The 17,321-nt window shown below is 37.8% G+C and overlaps 1 protein-coding gene across 3 annotated transcripts in view; it reads right to left on the reverse strand.

The window, feature by feature from the left end:
- Window positions 1-1,198: 1,198 nt before the first annotated feature.
- Window positions 1,199-17,321, reverse strand: part of mgat5 (alpha-1,6-mannosylglycoprotein 6-beta-N-acetylglucosaminyltransferase) — a 181,165-nt gene continuing 165,042 nt past the window's right edge. For all 3 annotated transcript variants that reach the window (XM_062967009.1, XM_062967008.1, XM_062967001.1), the window contains exons 13-17: window positions 16,486-16,632; window positions 13,968-14,084; window positions 12,776-12,850; window positions 11,009-11,166; window positions 1,199-10,038 (exon numbers count right to left, since the gene is read on the reverse strand). In XM_062967009.1, coding sequence (XP_062823079.1) covers window positions 9,840-10,038; window positions 11,009-11,166; window positions 12,776-12,850; window positions 13,968-14,084; window positions 16,486-16,632 — 696 coding nt within the window. In that variant the 3' untranslated portion in view covers window positions 1,199-9,839. The remainder of the gene's footprint in view (window positions 10,039-11,008; window positions 11,167-12,775; window positions 12,851-13,967; window positions 14,085-16,485; window positions 16,633-17,321) is intronic.

The raw sequence follows: 17,321 nt of genomic DNA on the forward strand, positions 1-17,321 counted from the left end.
ACACGTATCATGACTCCAAAATGCACGCCTTCCTCTTCCCATGAGAAAAGGAGGCCTAGTGACTAGACTGCTTCCCTGAAAATCTGCCACTTTCCCATACACCATCTCCACTGAGCATGGCAGGTGAACAGCGTTACTGTCTGTCACACTTTCTGGGTTGCCATAAGATCACTTATATAGCAATATTTTGCTGATGTTGTCCCAAAGTTAAAAATGAATGATAGATGTTTTCCATCCTAAAATATCCTGGCTCCATCTCAGTTTCTGGACCAGATGTTGATTCTTCTTGATTGGTATTAGCCTTGTGTTGACTTCCTTCTTAACAGTTGTAAACATTTCCTTAACTTGATGTAAACATTTAACTTATAAGTCACAGTTCTTATCACAGTTTACCAGGCAGGTCAACTATTTCAGGTCTCATTAACAATTTTCAATTACAATTCAGCAAGCAGGCAGTTAATCATTATAGGCGTTAATATTTTTGAATAGTGTCTCCAGAATTATTAACTTTCATTCATACATCTTCCATTCAATTCATTCATTCCCACACATAATATATTCATATTTTTATCACACTTAGAAAGATAGCAAAGTTGTAGCAAAAAACCAAAACTCATCCACTTCCCCTTTGTGAGTAAATGTGATCCCATTTTTTTCATGTCAGGAGCTACTTCAAATACTGCAAGTCACTTCTGGTGTGAGAATTGGCCGTCTGCAAGAACGTTGCCCAGGTGATGCCCACATGTTCGATGTTTTACCATCCTTATGGGAGGCTTCTCTCATGAACCCACATGGGGAGCTGGAGCTGACAGAGGGAGCTCATCCGCTCTCCCAGGATTTGAACTTCCGACCTGTTGGTCAACAGTCCTGCCAGCACAAGGATTTAACCCATTGCGCCACTGGGGGCTCCAGTGTGATACCATGAATCTTTGTCATCAGAAAAGAACATATTTTGAGATACTACAGGAAGATCTGTCTAAGCAAGAAAATAAACAAAAAAATTCCTGTTATGGCATTCAGCTTTAGAAGGAGGTCTGAATGCAGCCTTTGATACATACAACTTTTAAATTCAGTTTTCAGAGAAGTTAAACATTATCCTTAAAGTGCTTGTTCTCCGTCCATAAAATGCAGTGTAAACTAATAATGTATGTTTGTGGGTTTGCTGCAAGCATCAGGAAGGAAGAAAAAACAACTCAAGTCACACAAGAAAAAAGTTTATTGAAAAATAAAATTCTCTCTAGTTCTCCCTACAACAGTGAAAACAAAAGAATTTTGCCAGCCATGAAAATACAGACATTTACACCTTAGTTTTAAATTGCCCATGTTATTACACCTCTAATTTGACAATTACACTTGCTGTGAAACAAACTGCTTGAACAAAATATAGCGGAACACAATCTAGAAAATAAAAAAATAAAATTTCAAGCATGTATTTTTAAAAAACAACAAACGAACAGTGCTTTTAGAACAGATTGTTAAACTTAAAAACATATTAAACCCTATTTGTTACTCAGTTGAATAGTACTCACGTTCCCCCCTTTTCTTTATTATTTTCTTAACACATTGGTCTGCCAAGAAGGTCTCTCTGCATGTGTTTTCTTGACATAGTAAAACAAAACAAAACAAAAAAAAACACCTGTGGCTTTTGCTTTTCTGCCACCCCACTTTATTCATACTTGTGAAACCCTTTTTATGTTTTTACGGTATCTTTTAGTATGCAGCACTCAACTTGATCACAGTCTCCAGAGCGCCCCAAGCAGTGCATGTTTATCTGCCTGACATTAGTTCCACCATTAAAAGAGACTGGGCACCTGGTAAGCACAGATGAGATTCATTTTGCTTCAAACATCTACCCCTTTTCTTTCTGGATAAGAAAAATGAAAATGAAGTAGGATGTGATGTAGGGGGGAGAGGAATGAGAAATTCTGTTGCATTAGTGGAGATCCACCCATGCAATTATGGATGTCATCCTCAATATATAAATGGTAGAACTGTGGCTTCAGTTGGTACAGCAGGAGAATAGGATTCAGAGAGTTGGAAGAGATGACTATTCATGATGAATTTAAAAACCTAACAGCAAGAGATGCTAAAACACTTAATTTCCATTGTTCACCAATGAATGGATTAAATAGAATCAGAGTTGAAAGAGACCACAGATGGCCATCTAGCCTCTGCTTAAAAACCTCCAAAGGAGACCCCACCACACTCCACATAGATGGAACTTGGACACTTTAGGAGCACTGATACTGATGTTCTAATTATATGTGCAAATGTGTTACATTATTGGGGAAACTCATGGCTTTTAACAAGAGAAAGCTTTAGAGCACCAGGGAACTAAAAAAGGAAAGAGATATGAACGTATAGAATTCATGATTTAACAATAAAATCAGGAAAAGTAATTTTTGGGCACACTGAAATGCATGTAATGAATCTTCACCATAATCTGTAACTGGGCTATGACTGGGTTCAGAAAAAACACAGAACACTGGTTGATTTTAACATCTGAACATGAGACTGATCTTGAAACATGTTTGCCTTGGGTGGCTAAAATGCCCACCCAAGCAGACTTGCATACCAAATTTTGTACCAATTGTGGAGTACTATTGTGCCAATTTGTGCAGATTAGTGATGACTATAATTACAGCCATCAACAGGAGTTGAAAATGGAAACGCCTAAAGCAGCTTTAGATCATGCTTTGCCAACCATTTATCTCGAAGCTCAAGGCACAGCATGGTTTCTGAACATTGCTTAGCACCAGATCTCAATTATTGTGATTTAAAAAAAACCAAAAAACGAGTGACTCTTCTCTATACATGCCCATGCTTCTTAAATAATAGGTTTCTTTTCTTTCAAAGCATACCTAAGCTAGCAATCTCACAGAATTTGCAAACAATACAAGTACTAGTACTGTCACCATAAAATGTAATATATTACTCAAGTTCTTGCTGCTTTTTTAAGGAAGGTGATATAAATGAAAATGTTAACTTTTTTTTAGTCTTAAGCTACAACTAAAATGATTTTGGAGGTTTTTTTTTTTAAATAAAACAAACAGTCCAAATAAGAGGAAGGATACTAAAAAATAGAAAGGCCCAAAAACGCTATGTACTTTGAAATAGACAAAAGGTCCCACAGAATATTTGGGTCCAGAAGGTAACAAAATATTTAAACCATGGATCTAAAACTTACATGGCAAATGCAATCTCAACTGTGCCAATATATATATGTGTGTGTATGTGTGTGTGTGTAAAATAGAAAAAAGCCTGCCAGCTAAGCAAGAGAAACCATTGGACTGTCAAGATATGAAAATATCATGAAAATATTACATATTAATGTATCACTGCATCTCCGAAGAATATTTCTGTATTTTTTTAAACAGAGGTTTGAATCCTGTTGGCAGTCCCAAGTTGACTAGACCTGTTGAAACAACATGATTTACATAAATGTTGTTTCACCATCAACAGTTGGTCTACTGATAGGTTTCAAACCCGGACCTGCTGAAACACTCAAAATCCTCTTGTGGAATAGCTGTATAAATGAAGCCAGGCTGAGCGAATAACAAAGAAGACAACATACTTCAGTGGCCATTTGTGAAAATAAGGAGGTCTAATGACATTAAAATGAAGTGTCACTAAATCTTGGAATATTTTCCAGACCTTAAAAGCCCTGCACACAGTTTGGTTACTGCTAGTCACGTAGCCCTGGGGTTGTAGAGACGTGTGTGAACAGTGCAATCGGATAACAGAGGTGATGGGTGATTCTGACTGAGCAATGAAGTCAGGTCTGAGACTACCAAGAGGAGACTACCAAGCACCCTAATCCCCATGAACCTGTTTCTTTTTTCAAAAGTACCTGGTGAGGAGGAAGAACTCGTGTGAGTTTCTCTCTCTTTTTAAGCAGCTTCTGGAATGTTTACATGGTAAAACTCATAGCTTGTCTATCAGATTTTTTTTCTGAGACATTAGAATAAGTTTTCAAAACATCATGCTAATATTTGAAAAAAGGGAAATGTTCCCCACTCTTAAATAAGAGAGCAATAGGAGTGCTTTGATATGAATAAAAATTATAATTCACAACACTTTCATGCTCCGTAACAAAACAGATGAGCCAATCCAAAAGATACGCTAGTTTAGAAAACAATAATGTACGGGATTAATGAATTTGTCAATTTATATCTTCTAATTCTGTGATATTGGGCTTCACAAGTACAGCTTCATAGAATCATAGAGCCCAATGCCATTTTACCGTGCAGGGACACACCATCAAAGCCCTCCTGACCATAAACCTCAATCCTTTGTGTATGTGGGCAACTGTATTTTTGTCTTTCCTTCTTTGCTAAGATGTAGCACAAATAATGCCTTGGATAAGTGCATTAGTTATAGACGCAAACATTCAAGTACAAATATCAATAGGCAACATTCTGTTGACAAGTTTGCAGTTTGTAGGATGTTCTTTGCTTCAACACCTTTGTCCTCTCCCAATAGAAAATACAATTATAAAAAATATTTATTTACATAAAGTCTATTAATCATCAAAAATCAGTGTTCCATTACAGTTATTCAGGCATTGTCTGCATCCCAAATACACAATGATTGAAAATAAAAATTAAAGGCACACCTATTAGCAGAATGTCTTATCATTGCCATGCAAAAACCAAAAATACCCTCTCTAACCACTGCATCTCTGGACTACAAAAGAGACAAACGACTAAAACTATGTGAAATATACTCAAAGCATACTTATTTATATGTGCAAATCAACTTGCATATATGAAATAAATGAGGTTTTTATTGGCATTTTAAACAGTGTATTTAACTGTTACCTTTCAAAGGCAAGCTTTTAATGTTAAAAATTTTAAAAATAAATTATGTAAATGCTTCTCTCAAGTTTTGGTAATCTCACAGAAGAGTTTAAACATACCAGATCAAAGAAAAACATACATACATACACATATACATATTTCTATAAACCTGTAAATAAAGGAATTTTTGATATATGAAGACTTGCTGCTTCTAGTGATGATGTTTTTCATTATATCTTTGACTTAATGGAAATCCATCAATTACACCTGGTATCTAAAGCCAAAATCTGACAGATTGTGCCTGGCACTGGAATTTGTTTGAAAAAAAAAAAGACCTTTACTTTTACTTAGATCTTCTGAAAATAAATTCTCAATCATTTGTTTTTTGCATTTAGCCTTAAAAGAAATTATTCAAGTTAAGCAAGGAAGGCATTCCCTACAGGGTTATCCATAGACTCTTATAGCTTTAAATAGACACCTTGAGAACAAAATGCCTTGACATTCATCTACTAGCTTACAGAAAAGATAGCTAACTGTCGAGGACTCATTTGTTCTTGCATTCAAATGCAAATGCTTTTTTTTTAAAAAAAGAAGTCCCAGGTCTATCAAGTCTATGCCTACTGCAACAACGGTCAGTTGAAGCTTCAGATTTTATTCCACCACCAAGTCTTCCAAGTAAACAAATATTGCATTTGCCATATAACAAGGCAAACATACACATTAAATAAATCCCTTCCATGATCAGCAGTGTATTACTGACATAAAAAATGCAACAGAAAAGTATGAAACATCTCAGCAAGTCTATCAAAGGTCTGCTTCTATTTTCAATTATATACTATAACATTCTTACAGTAAGAACTTCATCTGTTTTATTTTCCTGTACAGTCACTCCAGATTTTCTACATTGCCACTAAGCAGCTAATTTTTTTGTTTGTTTTCTTTTTGGCCAATGAACATCAAGTCACTACGCTAGCCATTTTTCGGCTCTATCATCTGCTGAAAGCCCTATGTTGCACCAACAAACTAGCAAAACCCTATGCTTGTCCTAGAGCTCATTCTGGCCTAATTTCCTCCAGAAAGTCATGTATAAAGACAGACAAGCACACAAGTCATGTATGAAGTTAGACAAGAGAATGTAATGTCAGAGTATGAAATCCATACCAACACTGAAGGAAAGATCCTCAAGTGATAGATCAGTTTCCTAACCATCCCTGCTACAACTTTCCTGCAACTGACCTACAGTAGCCTTTCTAATTGGACAGAAGAAATATTAGACTGGAGCATTCCTAATTTGAAAACTAATATAAAAACATTTATAAATCTGTATTTACAGTGCTGAACCATTTCAGATGGTTTTGCTGCTGCGTTAACTGTGGGTAGTGCTTTGTTTTTTTGTTTTTTTGCCTTCAACTTGGCAAAAGTCTGTTATAAACCAAGAATATATCATAGATTAAATAATTTAGGTCTATTACCATCAAGTGTGGCAAAACTGAAAATGGTCAATTTTTATTTTGCAACTAAAACAAAACAAAACGTGGCACTGTTCTTGTTGCACTTTTAGACAGTGGGCCTAAAATTAGTTGATATTAACCCACAAAATATTAAATCCCAAGTGCTAAATAATGCAGAAATTCAAGTTGTGAGTTGGCCTTTTGATTCCAAAAGCCGTTTAGGTGAAGCCTAATACAGAGTTTGGACCAGCTGCTGCTCAGTTTCAATTCCACATAAACTGTTTTAGTTTCTTTGATGAACCATTTTCCTCGTAATGTTATGAATGTTTAGCACCATTACTGAAAAACAATTCTGGAGATATGACTGTAAAATGAAATGGTTAGAAAAGGGAAATATTTCATCAGAATTGAAAGAACCAGGTTTTAACTCAAGCCTGCCATTATTATGTTCCATAATAAAAATAGTTATTCTTTCTCACAAATATATATGCATGGATTTATATGCAACTTAAATAAACATATGCCTTAAATCCTACACAACATTAGCAGGGAAACAACATTAAGTGTTCTGTTACTTTTTCTCAGTGGCAGCAAGTGAGAGAAAAGTCAGCCCTCCACATTAAGGGCACAAAACTTCCATGAAAGTGAAAGCCGTGCACATAGAAATTGCTATTTTTTAACCTGAGAGAACACCTCTCTATGAATTTCTAGATCTTCTAACACAGTGGTTCTCAACCTGTGGGTCCCCAGATGTTTTGGCCTTCAACTTCCAGAAATCCTAACAGCTTGTAAGCTGGCTGTGATTTCTGGGAGTTGTAGGCCAAAACACCTGGGGACCCACAGGTTGAGAACCACTGGTCTAGCATGAATCGAAGTCATGCTGGAAGACCTCTTTTGCCGGCAGTTGCTGGTAAAAGGGAAGGCAAGTGGGGCACCTTGTGGTGCCCCCTCCCTTCTTCCCTCATATGGTGGGGACAGGACAAGGTGAATTGGTGTCCTGTCCCAATGATATGGGTGAAAGGGTGGCAACGCATGTTGCCCTGTCACGCTTTCTCTCATCATATGGGGAAAAGGAGAGGAATGTGCGGCTAATTCCATCGGAGCTATCCGAAAAACACTCTTCCCCTCCATTTTGGGAGGAATGTGGGCAGTTGTCTGGTGATGCTTAGCAGGTCTCGTCGACAAATGGAAGAACGTGGCCAAAAAAAAACCCATGTGAAGAGGCTCCTAAACTGGAAGTTGACCATAGAATCACACTGGAGGACTGAGAAATGTCTAGAGATGTTTTCTCTCAAAAATCTTCAGATCCTCCAGCATGAGTGGAGACAATTGACCATAGAGTCAGACTGAAGAACCTGGAGATTCCTAGAGAAAATATAGTAATAAAATCCACGAATAATCAAATCTGCTAAAGTCAAAACCACAAATGTAAAGGAAGAACTGCACACTTGTTTTTCTGGTTCCTTGGCATGCAACTGCATCTAGAAATGGATAACTGCATTCAGGCCCATGGGTGGGGAGGTTTAAAAGTTCAACCCTCCCCCCGCCCGAAATGTGTCAAGGTAAAAAAAACAACGTTATTTACTCATAAATTGATTAATGAGTTAAAATTCAGTTAAAACCTGACACATTTTGGAGGAGGTTGAATCCTTAAACCTCTCCCTCTGCTACAGCCTTGACTGCATTGGGTCTAGAACAAGATTATTTGAACTTGTTTAGTAATGTATGTTGGTAGATGCAATAGTTTTTAAGGTCATTGCAAAAGGAGATATCCAGCACCTACCTGTGCAATGACATCCCATCACCAACCCTCAAGCCACAGCTTGTGGGTGCTGCAGTAGATCCCATGGCCAATGAATGGAAAGCAAGCATGATCCCAGAGACTAACCAGAAAGAGGAAGAGCCTTCACCTTGTATTGACAGGCTGAAGGAGTGTCTGTACAGGCTAGGGGAAACGCATGTGACAATGGAAGAAGACAACAAGCAAAAGAAGTCTTTCAGAGTTTTACGCTCTGCCAGGAACCATACAGGATTTCAGCCAAACACAATACTATTTGTCAAAGTGAAATGACACCAAGTAGACACTGGCCTATATTTTTAAATGTTCTGTTTTTAAGCCTTACCTTGACAATTTGTTTGAGAATAATGTTTTCTCTCCTGGTCTTTGGCATATCAAGAGCTATGCTAGTAGTGCTCATAGAAGAAAGTAATGAACTATATTACAAAAGATAGAAATAAGTGTATTACTTCATGAGTAGAAATAGTAGAAGAAAACCAAAACAGCATATACAGATGTGATATTGAAAATGGTCCAACCTTTCCTTGCTGCCCTGACCTACAGTAGCTTTCAAGACCTTATTGCGGAATTGTGAAGGCTTCTCTTTACCAAATGCCATTTACATAATCCACAAGTAGTGCATATAAAGATGTGTCAATTGTGCAGCAAAAACATTTTTTGAAATAAAAGATACTGTACATTTTTTAAAAGGAAGAGCTCATTGCATGTCTACAAGCAAAATCTGAGTCCAGCACTTTTCATTAACTGTAATTGTACATTAACTGTTATGTTTCCACATATTTTTTGTTAACTATAAAAATGGCAGAAAAGACGCTCCTCTCTTTTGTAGCAAAGGTGTAAGTGGTGTGTGTGTTCCACAGTAGCTCTTCAAGTTGCCCGAAGATTACAAGGTAGGCCACACTTCTACCACAAACAGTTTCGGGAACAGCCTCATTTCTACTCTCGTCTTTCAGCTTCACTACTTTAACAGAAAATTCAGGAAAATATTGCTCAAAGGAAACCATACTGCTTTCAATGATCACAAAGCATTTCTAATTGCCACCTTGTGAAAAAAAAAACCTAGGGTCAATCATGATTCTAGACAGCACATTCATGATTCTAGACAGAGTGCTTATGCAGCTACGGAAGCCCTGACTGATTTGAGTCATGATCCATGATCCACCCAGAAAGGACCTCTTGCTCTAGCTCTTCCAATTCATGGTGCTGCTTCCTTAGTTGTCTCAATGTTGCATGGTTTGTAGGTGATACTGCTCCATACGTGACAGGTAAGAGAGAAACCAATAGTCAATGGTGAGATGTTCAGTAGCTGCATTATCTTGTAGTTCCAAGTTTGCAGGAACAGCACCAGCCATTCAGAGCTCTGGAAAATGCTAGAGTCTGTATGCCCAGGATATGTTTTGTAGTCTTTCCTGCACTGCCCCTTTCACATCTTCTTTTTGTACTGGTGAAATAATATCCAAAAACAGTTCTTCACCATGGTGAGTTGTTAGGAAGGAAAATGCAAGATATCCCAAGCTTTTGTTTTACCTCTTACAAAGTGTTGGGTTTCATTTGTCATCTTCTTAAGTAAATAAAGTGACTTCCCATGGGCCTTATGGCAGTTGCTGACTTAGAAAGCCCTTAACATCACCAAAGATTTTACTTTTAATCTTCTTATTTGTTCCATTCTTGGTACAGACTTCTACTCTTCAGCAACTGTTCTGCCTGCAATAGCAAAGTGCAAAAAATGGCAGTAGCGCTCTCTAAGCCACGTGCTTTGTTTGTCCCTTCATAAAGTCACGTGTGTTGCTGCTATAGACAGTCTTTACAAAGTGCAACTTGTCCTTTAAGATAGTCTCTACAAGGGCAGATTCTTTTGTGGTTTGGATGAGATCCTGCACAGCTGAACAACAAGAGATCACCTTGGAAAACACAGTGCTTTCGCCTTTCATCAAAAGAAGGAACCAGAATATCATTTGCAGACTCAACTGTATGGCATTCAATGCTGAATCTGAAAAAACAGAAGGAAATGCAATAGGAAACACATCATTTGCTCATTTAGTGACTAAATAAATAGTGAAGCTTGTGATCTGTAGAGCTGTACTGCTAATAAGAAAGTTTTATCGCTTAAAAAAAACAACAGTTTCATTCCTACATAAATGTCAGTCGAGCATTTTAATTAGACAGAGGCCAACAATTTAAAATCATTTTTCAAACTCAAGATTTCACTGTACTAGAAGCTGGTGGCTGTTGTTAATGCTAGTTCTTGAGCAACTTCAGTGGCATATGAAACCAAGTAACAGAATAACATGACATCCTGCAATTTTCATACACTGAATGTAGCCTTCTACCGTTATGTCTAATGCACAGTGCACAAAGTAAGTGATAAGAGATTTTTGTGGAGAGGCACTCAGCTATACACTGTTGCATCACAGATATCAACAGGCCAGGATGTGGCCCTAAAAATGATGCCGAATTCTAATTTCCATCGTATTAATAAGGAGTGTAGATATTTGTGTCACTTCCCAACAACTGTAGATGCAACAAATAAATGTGCAGTACCATCATGCATCAGAACAGAAGATACAGCATTTATTTTATCAATACCCATTGCACACTACTCTAGGAACAAGTACTTGAAAATGGCATTTCAGTGTTGCCAGTATTGCAATTTGTCAATTAAGACGGATAGAAATTGGAGAAAGAAAGCCATTTTAACTGGTTTGATACTGGCAAAGCATACTGCATAGAAATCCCCCCATCTAATAATGCTTTATAGATACATCCAATATATGCATGAACGCCAAGTCATTATTCCAAAGCCATTGTCTTTATAAACATTGAAGCTCTGACATGTCTTTGAAACAAAAATTGATAGTTTCCTACTGTCATTTAAGATTTCTTTTTTAAAAATTGGGCTAATGTAAAACATAATTAAAAACTCTACTATGTTCTCTTATCCCCTAACTTGTAAGACTTACTTCAAGAGGTCTTTGTCCTTGTTCAGGTGCTGGAAAAAGGATGGCTCACAAATAAGATGATTTTCCTGACAAACCTGTTTACATGATTTTCCAGGCCCAGCCATTTTAACTTGAAGGGCACTTAATGGGGGCCACATCACTTGTCCGTGGCAGAAATCCTGAAATAACATAGCATATTTTAAAACTACATACATCGCAGCACACAAATGGCACTTGGTTGTTGTTAAAAATCTTCAGACAATCCATTCAAGACTGCAATGTAATCCTTGTGGATCAGAGTCCAGATGTCACATGATCACTGCAAAATGGTCCCATTCTGAAATACTGTAAAGCAACATATAGGATTACCATCTTCTCTATAGGCTGGAATGAGTACTGGCAGCTTCATGTGTGGTATAGTGGTTTGACTTTAGAACTGGCATGGACTTTGGTCCTTTAGGTGTTTTGGAAATCTCAGCCAACTTACCGGCTGTTAGAAATTGTGGGAGTTGAAGTTCAAAACACCTGGAGGGCAGAAGTTTGCTCATGCCTGATCTAGAATCCCAGAATTCAAATCCCTGCTTTCCTGTTAAAACAAACTGGATGACCTTGGGCAAGTCACAGAAGAGGGAGGCAAAGGAAAACCTCCTATGAATAGATCTTGCAAAGAAAACACAATGATAGGTTGGAATTTGGGTCACCATGGGCCAGAAAACAGCATCACTAAGCCAGGAAGATGAAATAAATAATTTGCACCAAAGAAGTGCTCAAACAGAGCAGTTTCTGCAAGAAATCAACATGCCAGCAAAGGGGAGGCCAACTGGACCTGAAAGAAAGAAGAGGTCTCGAAGCGAGGACAAGGAACTCATTCCCTGAGGCTGAATGTGGTCTCTCTCTGAGACTCATCTGGTCCTTCAAAATTTCCTAGAAGGCCAAGCCTGGTTCTCCATCTTTGTAGGAGGCTTTTGTACATTTTGAAAGACTAACACAGTTCTCTTAAGGCTTAGAACGAGGCAAAGATGGGATCAAGGCCAGCCACATAAAGCACAGTATCTGTATCACAGAAGTCAAGTTGATAATGTTCAGGGAAAGAGAAAGACATGCACATTGAAGCCGAGCTTAGCACAGTGGGTCAAACTGCTATGCTGCAGAAAATCCTGCTGATTGAAAGGTTAGCAGTTCAAGCCCATGCCAGGGTGAGCACCTGCCATCAGCTCCAGCTCCCTGCTCACCTAGCAAATCGAAAACAGAAATGTGAGTAGATAAATAGGTACTGCTTTGAGCGGGAAGGTAATAAAAGATGTCCATAAAGACATGCTGGCAATTCGATCGGGAGGACATCTAAGGATGACAAAGCTCCACATGTTGGGAGATGGAGCGACAGCACCCCCAGTGGCCGGAGTCGAGCACAGCCTCCAGATGCCAGAAATGGAAAAGATGGGAAAAGCCTTTACCTCTGTTTATGTATTGTCTGTACATTTTAATTGTATAATGGCACTGAAAGTTTGCCGTATATGGGTTCTGTAATCAGCCCTGAGTCCCCTCGGGGAGACAGAGCGGAAAATAAATAAAGTATATTATTATTATTATTATTATTATTATTATTATTATTATTATTATTATTATTATTATTAAAAGCTAACTCCCCTTCCCTGCAAACATGTTTTATTTGTTGACATTCTGATGGTAGTGTAAGAAATTTTTGTGGACAGAGTTTACTGATCAATTCAAGAGTGGTTGTTCAACAAAAAAGCACAGAAGAAACGTCTACAAATAAAGAAAATATACCTGCTTCTCAATGAACACATTCATTCTCTGCAGCATTCCTTCACATGTGAATTCAAAGGGCAAGTATGGTTCAATCTGTCAATAATAAAACACATTTGTTATTGGTGCTGATTTTTAATAAAATGTTTACTATTGTGCCCCATATTTGGAGAAAGGCTCTAATGATGTTTATTACAATCTGGACCCAACTGTGTCACTGCACTTTGGCAGCTCCAGTTGTGCAAAGTGATGTGCATTTTTGGAACTTCCACAAGCTGGTGTGGAGTTTTCCCCCTTCTCTGTCTGGCAGGTTTTGGTACTTCCTCTTAGCAGACCCTACAACACGCAACCAGGAGGAAAATATAGAGAAATGCAGTGTCCAATAAATGCATTCTTGAGGAGGTGGAGGAACTTAAACCTTTTTCTTGTTGACTGGCGAGGTCCTTTTCCAAGAGATATTTCTAAGGAAGACCAACATTTGAGGATAAATGGTTGTTTGGCAGCAACAATGAGCAACATTTATGAGAGAAGAGGCAATCCAATGTAATTCCAGGAATAAATTTACTAGCTATACCACTTCATATCTCATTTCCTCACCATGACAGTTCTCCTTAACCAGAGAAACATTTTTGTGATTTCTAATATATGTATTTTGATTAACTTCTTCCACATGGAGGCAACTTACTTGTTCAAATTAACAGTATTACAGGCTATACATATATTCTGCTGTGATGTAACTGACACAGGATAATTTCTCCCCAAAGAGAAACAATCCATGGAAGTACGATCGTTGATGAAAATTTTGGCAAGATCTTTCCTTCCTGGTCTAGATATGTATTCTAGCGTTCATAGAGTTTGAAATCATTTGTTTCTGTCTGTGAGACATGTGCTGCTTTGGAGATATAGATATAGATATATATCTGCATATTCATTAAGCAAAGTTTAATGGTATTTCTTGTACTGTGAGCCACATGTCTTTGCAGAATATGACCTCATTGTGGGCGAAACATCAGGAGAGAATGTTTCTGGAACATGGCCATACAGCCCAAAAAACTCACAGTAACCCAATATGACCTTAATTTGGGATCATCACATTACAACAAAACAATTTGTACAACATTTTATTTTGGCTTTATGATGCAAGCCTTCTTTTGTTTGTAAAGAAGCGTATTTAGGAACTAATTACAATGAGGTATATAAAAAAAGTTTTAACCTTTTGACTCAAAATGGCTTTCACTGCCTTCTCAACTTCAGAAAGGTCATTGATATTTACAGTCCAGACATGAGGCCTTCCAATATAGACTTCGGCATAGGGGTGTTGAGACGTCAGCTGAAAGAAAAACCAAACACCAGTTGTAGACACCCAACACTCTGTATATTCAAAATGTTTAAGTCAATAATTTGACTTAAATCTCAAAGACAAGCCAGGTCCTATCCAGTGACAACTCTAGTCAATTCTAAGAAGGATGTTCTCAATTTCTTAGTTTGAAACCACCTTTCACAAGAAGCCCATGAGCTGGTTCATTATTCAGAATCAGAGGCATATCTCAGTTAATGGACACTCTTATAGTGAAGGTCCTTTTTGCTCCTCCTTAGTCTCTCTTTTCCTCTTTCTCCATCTAGCTAGAAGACTTACAGCATCAGCGTTAGAAGGATGGTGAGGGAGGGCTGAACAAATACAGCTTTTCAGTATTGGGTTGCCACAGTGTGTTTGCAATGAACAATGCAATCAAGAGTGGGCTCTACTCCAGCCAATCCCACAGGCCATATTTGCCTGCCTAGCCAAGGAAATAGTAGTTGCCTCCAGAATGCTTTACAGCATATGTGTGGACAGCAAACAAAAAGAGAGAGGAGATGACCCTGGCATGGCATAAATCTGGCTACCAAAATGGAAATCATACAGAATCCGGAAACTATGAAAGAAAGTCATTCCTAGATATGTATCAGGAGAAACTTTCAAATGCTCTCTAGAAGGATCAAAATGTTTTACTGACTTATACAAGGCTAATCTGTCATCATTGTTTATTTCACATGTGCAGCCTTTTTAAAGCTTTTACATATTTACTGAAACAGTTGAAATTCTCGCTTGTTTTGGGGTAAAGAACCCTACCCCCCTCTTTCCTTGTTAATTGCGCTTCTGGTATCAAATTTTCTGAGTTAGCTGAGGTATACAGTATCTGTACCTTTGTAGAAAAAACTAACGTTACTGTACAAGGCCTGACAATATATGAGTAGCTCAAGGGGGGTTAAATCTCCATTGCTCTTCATTTATCTTTTGGTCTGGCTAGTTCTTAGGCACCACACATTAATTTCATATTTTACACAGCCAAGACTGACTGAGAAGACTTCTTAATAGCTTTTTCCTGCTCTCTGGCTAGGACAAAAGTACCTTTTAAAAATATCACTGAAGATATTATTGCTAGTCACATGATTTATGAAAAGGATGATTACTTTATTCCATTTTGCTACTAGCAGACCACAATTAAAATTGAATTTCATGCTGTATCTCTCCTCCTTCAGGAAGTTAATGGCCCATTTGATTGCTCTTTCCAGGAACCAAATGAGCTAAACAAATACATTTCAGTATATTGATTTAAAAACAAATATTTTCATTATGAAAAAGAAATTCTATCACAGCTAGAATATTGTTTGCACTTGTTTAATAGGCTACATGCGGTCAGCATACAAGATGCAGGTGGTATTGATTTTACTACATAATAAATACTCATGGAGAACCAAAGGGCTACAAGAAGGTGTTGGGAAAAAATAGGGAGCAGGATGTGGGATCAACTCTTATTAAAAGAAAGAATACCTAGCAAAACTGGAGTGGCTTTCCATTTTTTCCTTTTCCTCATTCAGAGCTAATGAATTTAGGTTAAAAATGCACAAGCATAAAAATGGTGTCATCCAAAGAAGTTTAACTGAACCCAGGAAATGAGAGATGTGATGTGGCTTTATAGTCATTATACCAAAGGTGAATCTGCAAATTTAAGTACTCTACTTGAAAATCCCTTATTTCCTACCCACCAAAAATGAAGAACAATGCTCCTTCTTGGGTCTAGAGACCCATGGAAACTTTTTCAACCTGGTACCCTCTAGATATTTTGAAGCATCAGGATGAGGGAACACAGAGATGGAGGTCCACAACTCCAAGATAGCACCAGGATGGAGAAAGATGCCCATAACATTTGTATAGGGCTCTCTTTGTAGCAGCATGGTTGCGGAACTCTCCTCCTTAGGGAGGTTAGCCTAGCTTCACCCCTTCTAAGTTTCTGGTGGACAGGAAAGATGTGCTATTTTGGCCCTAAATTATTGAAATCAGGGAGGCTGTTCTACTATTTTAAACTGACTTAAGCATTTCGGATTCCAGAAATATTTAAAAGGTTTTTTTAATGGTATTTAATGTTTTAAATGTTTTTATTCAGTTTTATCACATTGGGAACCTTGATGGGTGGGTTGGTTCACTGACTGACAGGCAGACAGACGTGAATCAGGCATACATCTGTGGGAGCCCTGTTCCTTTCGGCCTAGTTGGACCATTTGCTTAAAAGATGCTTCAGAATATCCCGTGAAACAATAACCCCAAACATCTCCCAAATTCTACATTATATCTGCTAAAATGACAAATTGTTAGTATGGTATTCAAAAAATGATGTGTTACAAAACATGCTACTCGTGTATCCCATCAACAATGTGCACAAAACAAGTGGATGTAGCAACTGGCTCCTTACCTCTCTGAGGGTTGGCTTGCCTTTGAAGAAGTCTGTGTTTTTGCTGCTTTTGGGTGGATTAAACTTTGGATTCAGAAATGCACATCCATTTGCGATGGCCTCCAAAGGAGCCGGGCCTTCATATGGAAAACCAAGGCCAACAAAGAGCTGCAAAAGAGAAACATTTTTTTTTAAAAAAATGAGTCAAATCAGATAATAGTGTAACATAAAAGCTGTTTGATACCTATTAAAGCCTAATTCTGTGAAATCTAGAATCGTTCCTTCATTCTGTCTAAAGACTTTGACCATGCACACTTCAAGACATCAAGCAGGCCTTTGTTTCCCTCTTTTTTCCATCTCTCACAAGTCTTCTTATAACACTTTGACTGGTGGAGGAGCACTGGAGATCTCAAAAGCTCATCCACAATTTTGTGTGTATTTTGTTGGTCCTGATAGACTATTATTAGCCTATTTTGCTTACCAGCTCGGAAAGCTTGCTTTTTAAGATGAGAAATGGGCTACTTTAAAAAAAATTCCCAAAGATATAATATAACAAGCTTGGATAAGTTACTTTTTCAGTTATATTCCCCAGAATCCAAGTGGTCACAATGGCTATGGGATTCTGAGATCTGGATTTGAGGAGGGTGTCCAACCAACAACTTTTTAAAGCTCTTCTGCTAATAGAGGAGGAGGTGAGACTTGTGATTGATACCGTATATGATTCAAGAAACTATTAAGCTTGGCATAGAGGTTCACAAAAGTATAACTTAAAATTAAATGATCGTTACGCCGCTTTGATAAAAGAACCCATCAAATAGCCTCCCAAATTGACCATCTTTCTGTTATGGCTGAAGTGA

Source organism: Anolis carolinensis, chromosome 1 (genome assembly GCF_035594765.1).
Source record: "Anolis carolinensis isolate JA03-04 chromosome 1, rAnoCar3.1.pri, whole genome shotgun sequence".
Lineage (NCBI taxonomy): Eukaryota > Metazoa > Chordata > Lepidosauria > Squamata > Dactyloidae > Anolis > Anolis carolinensis.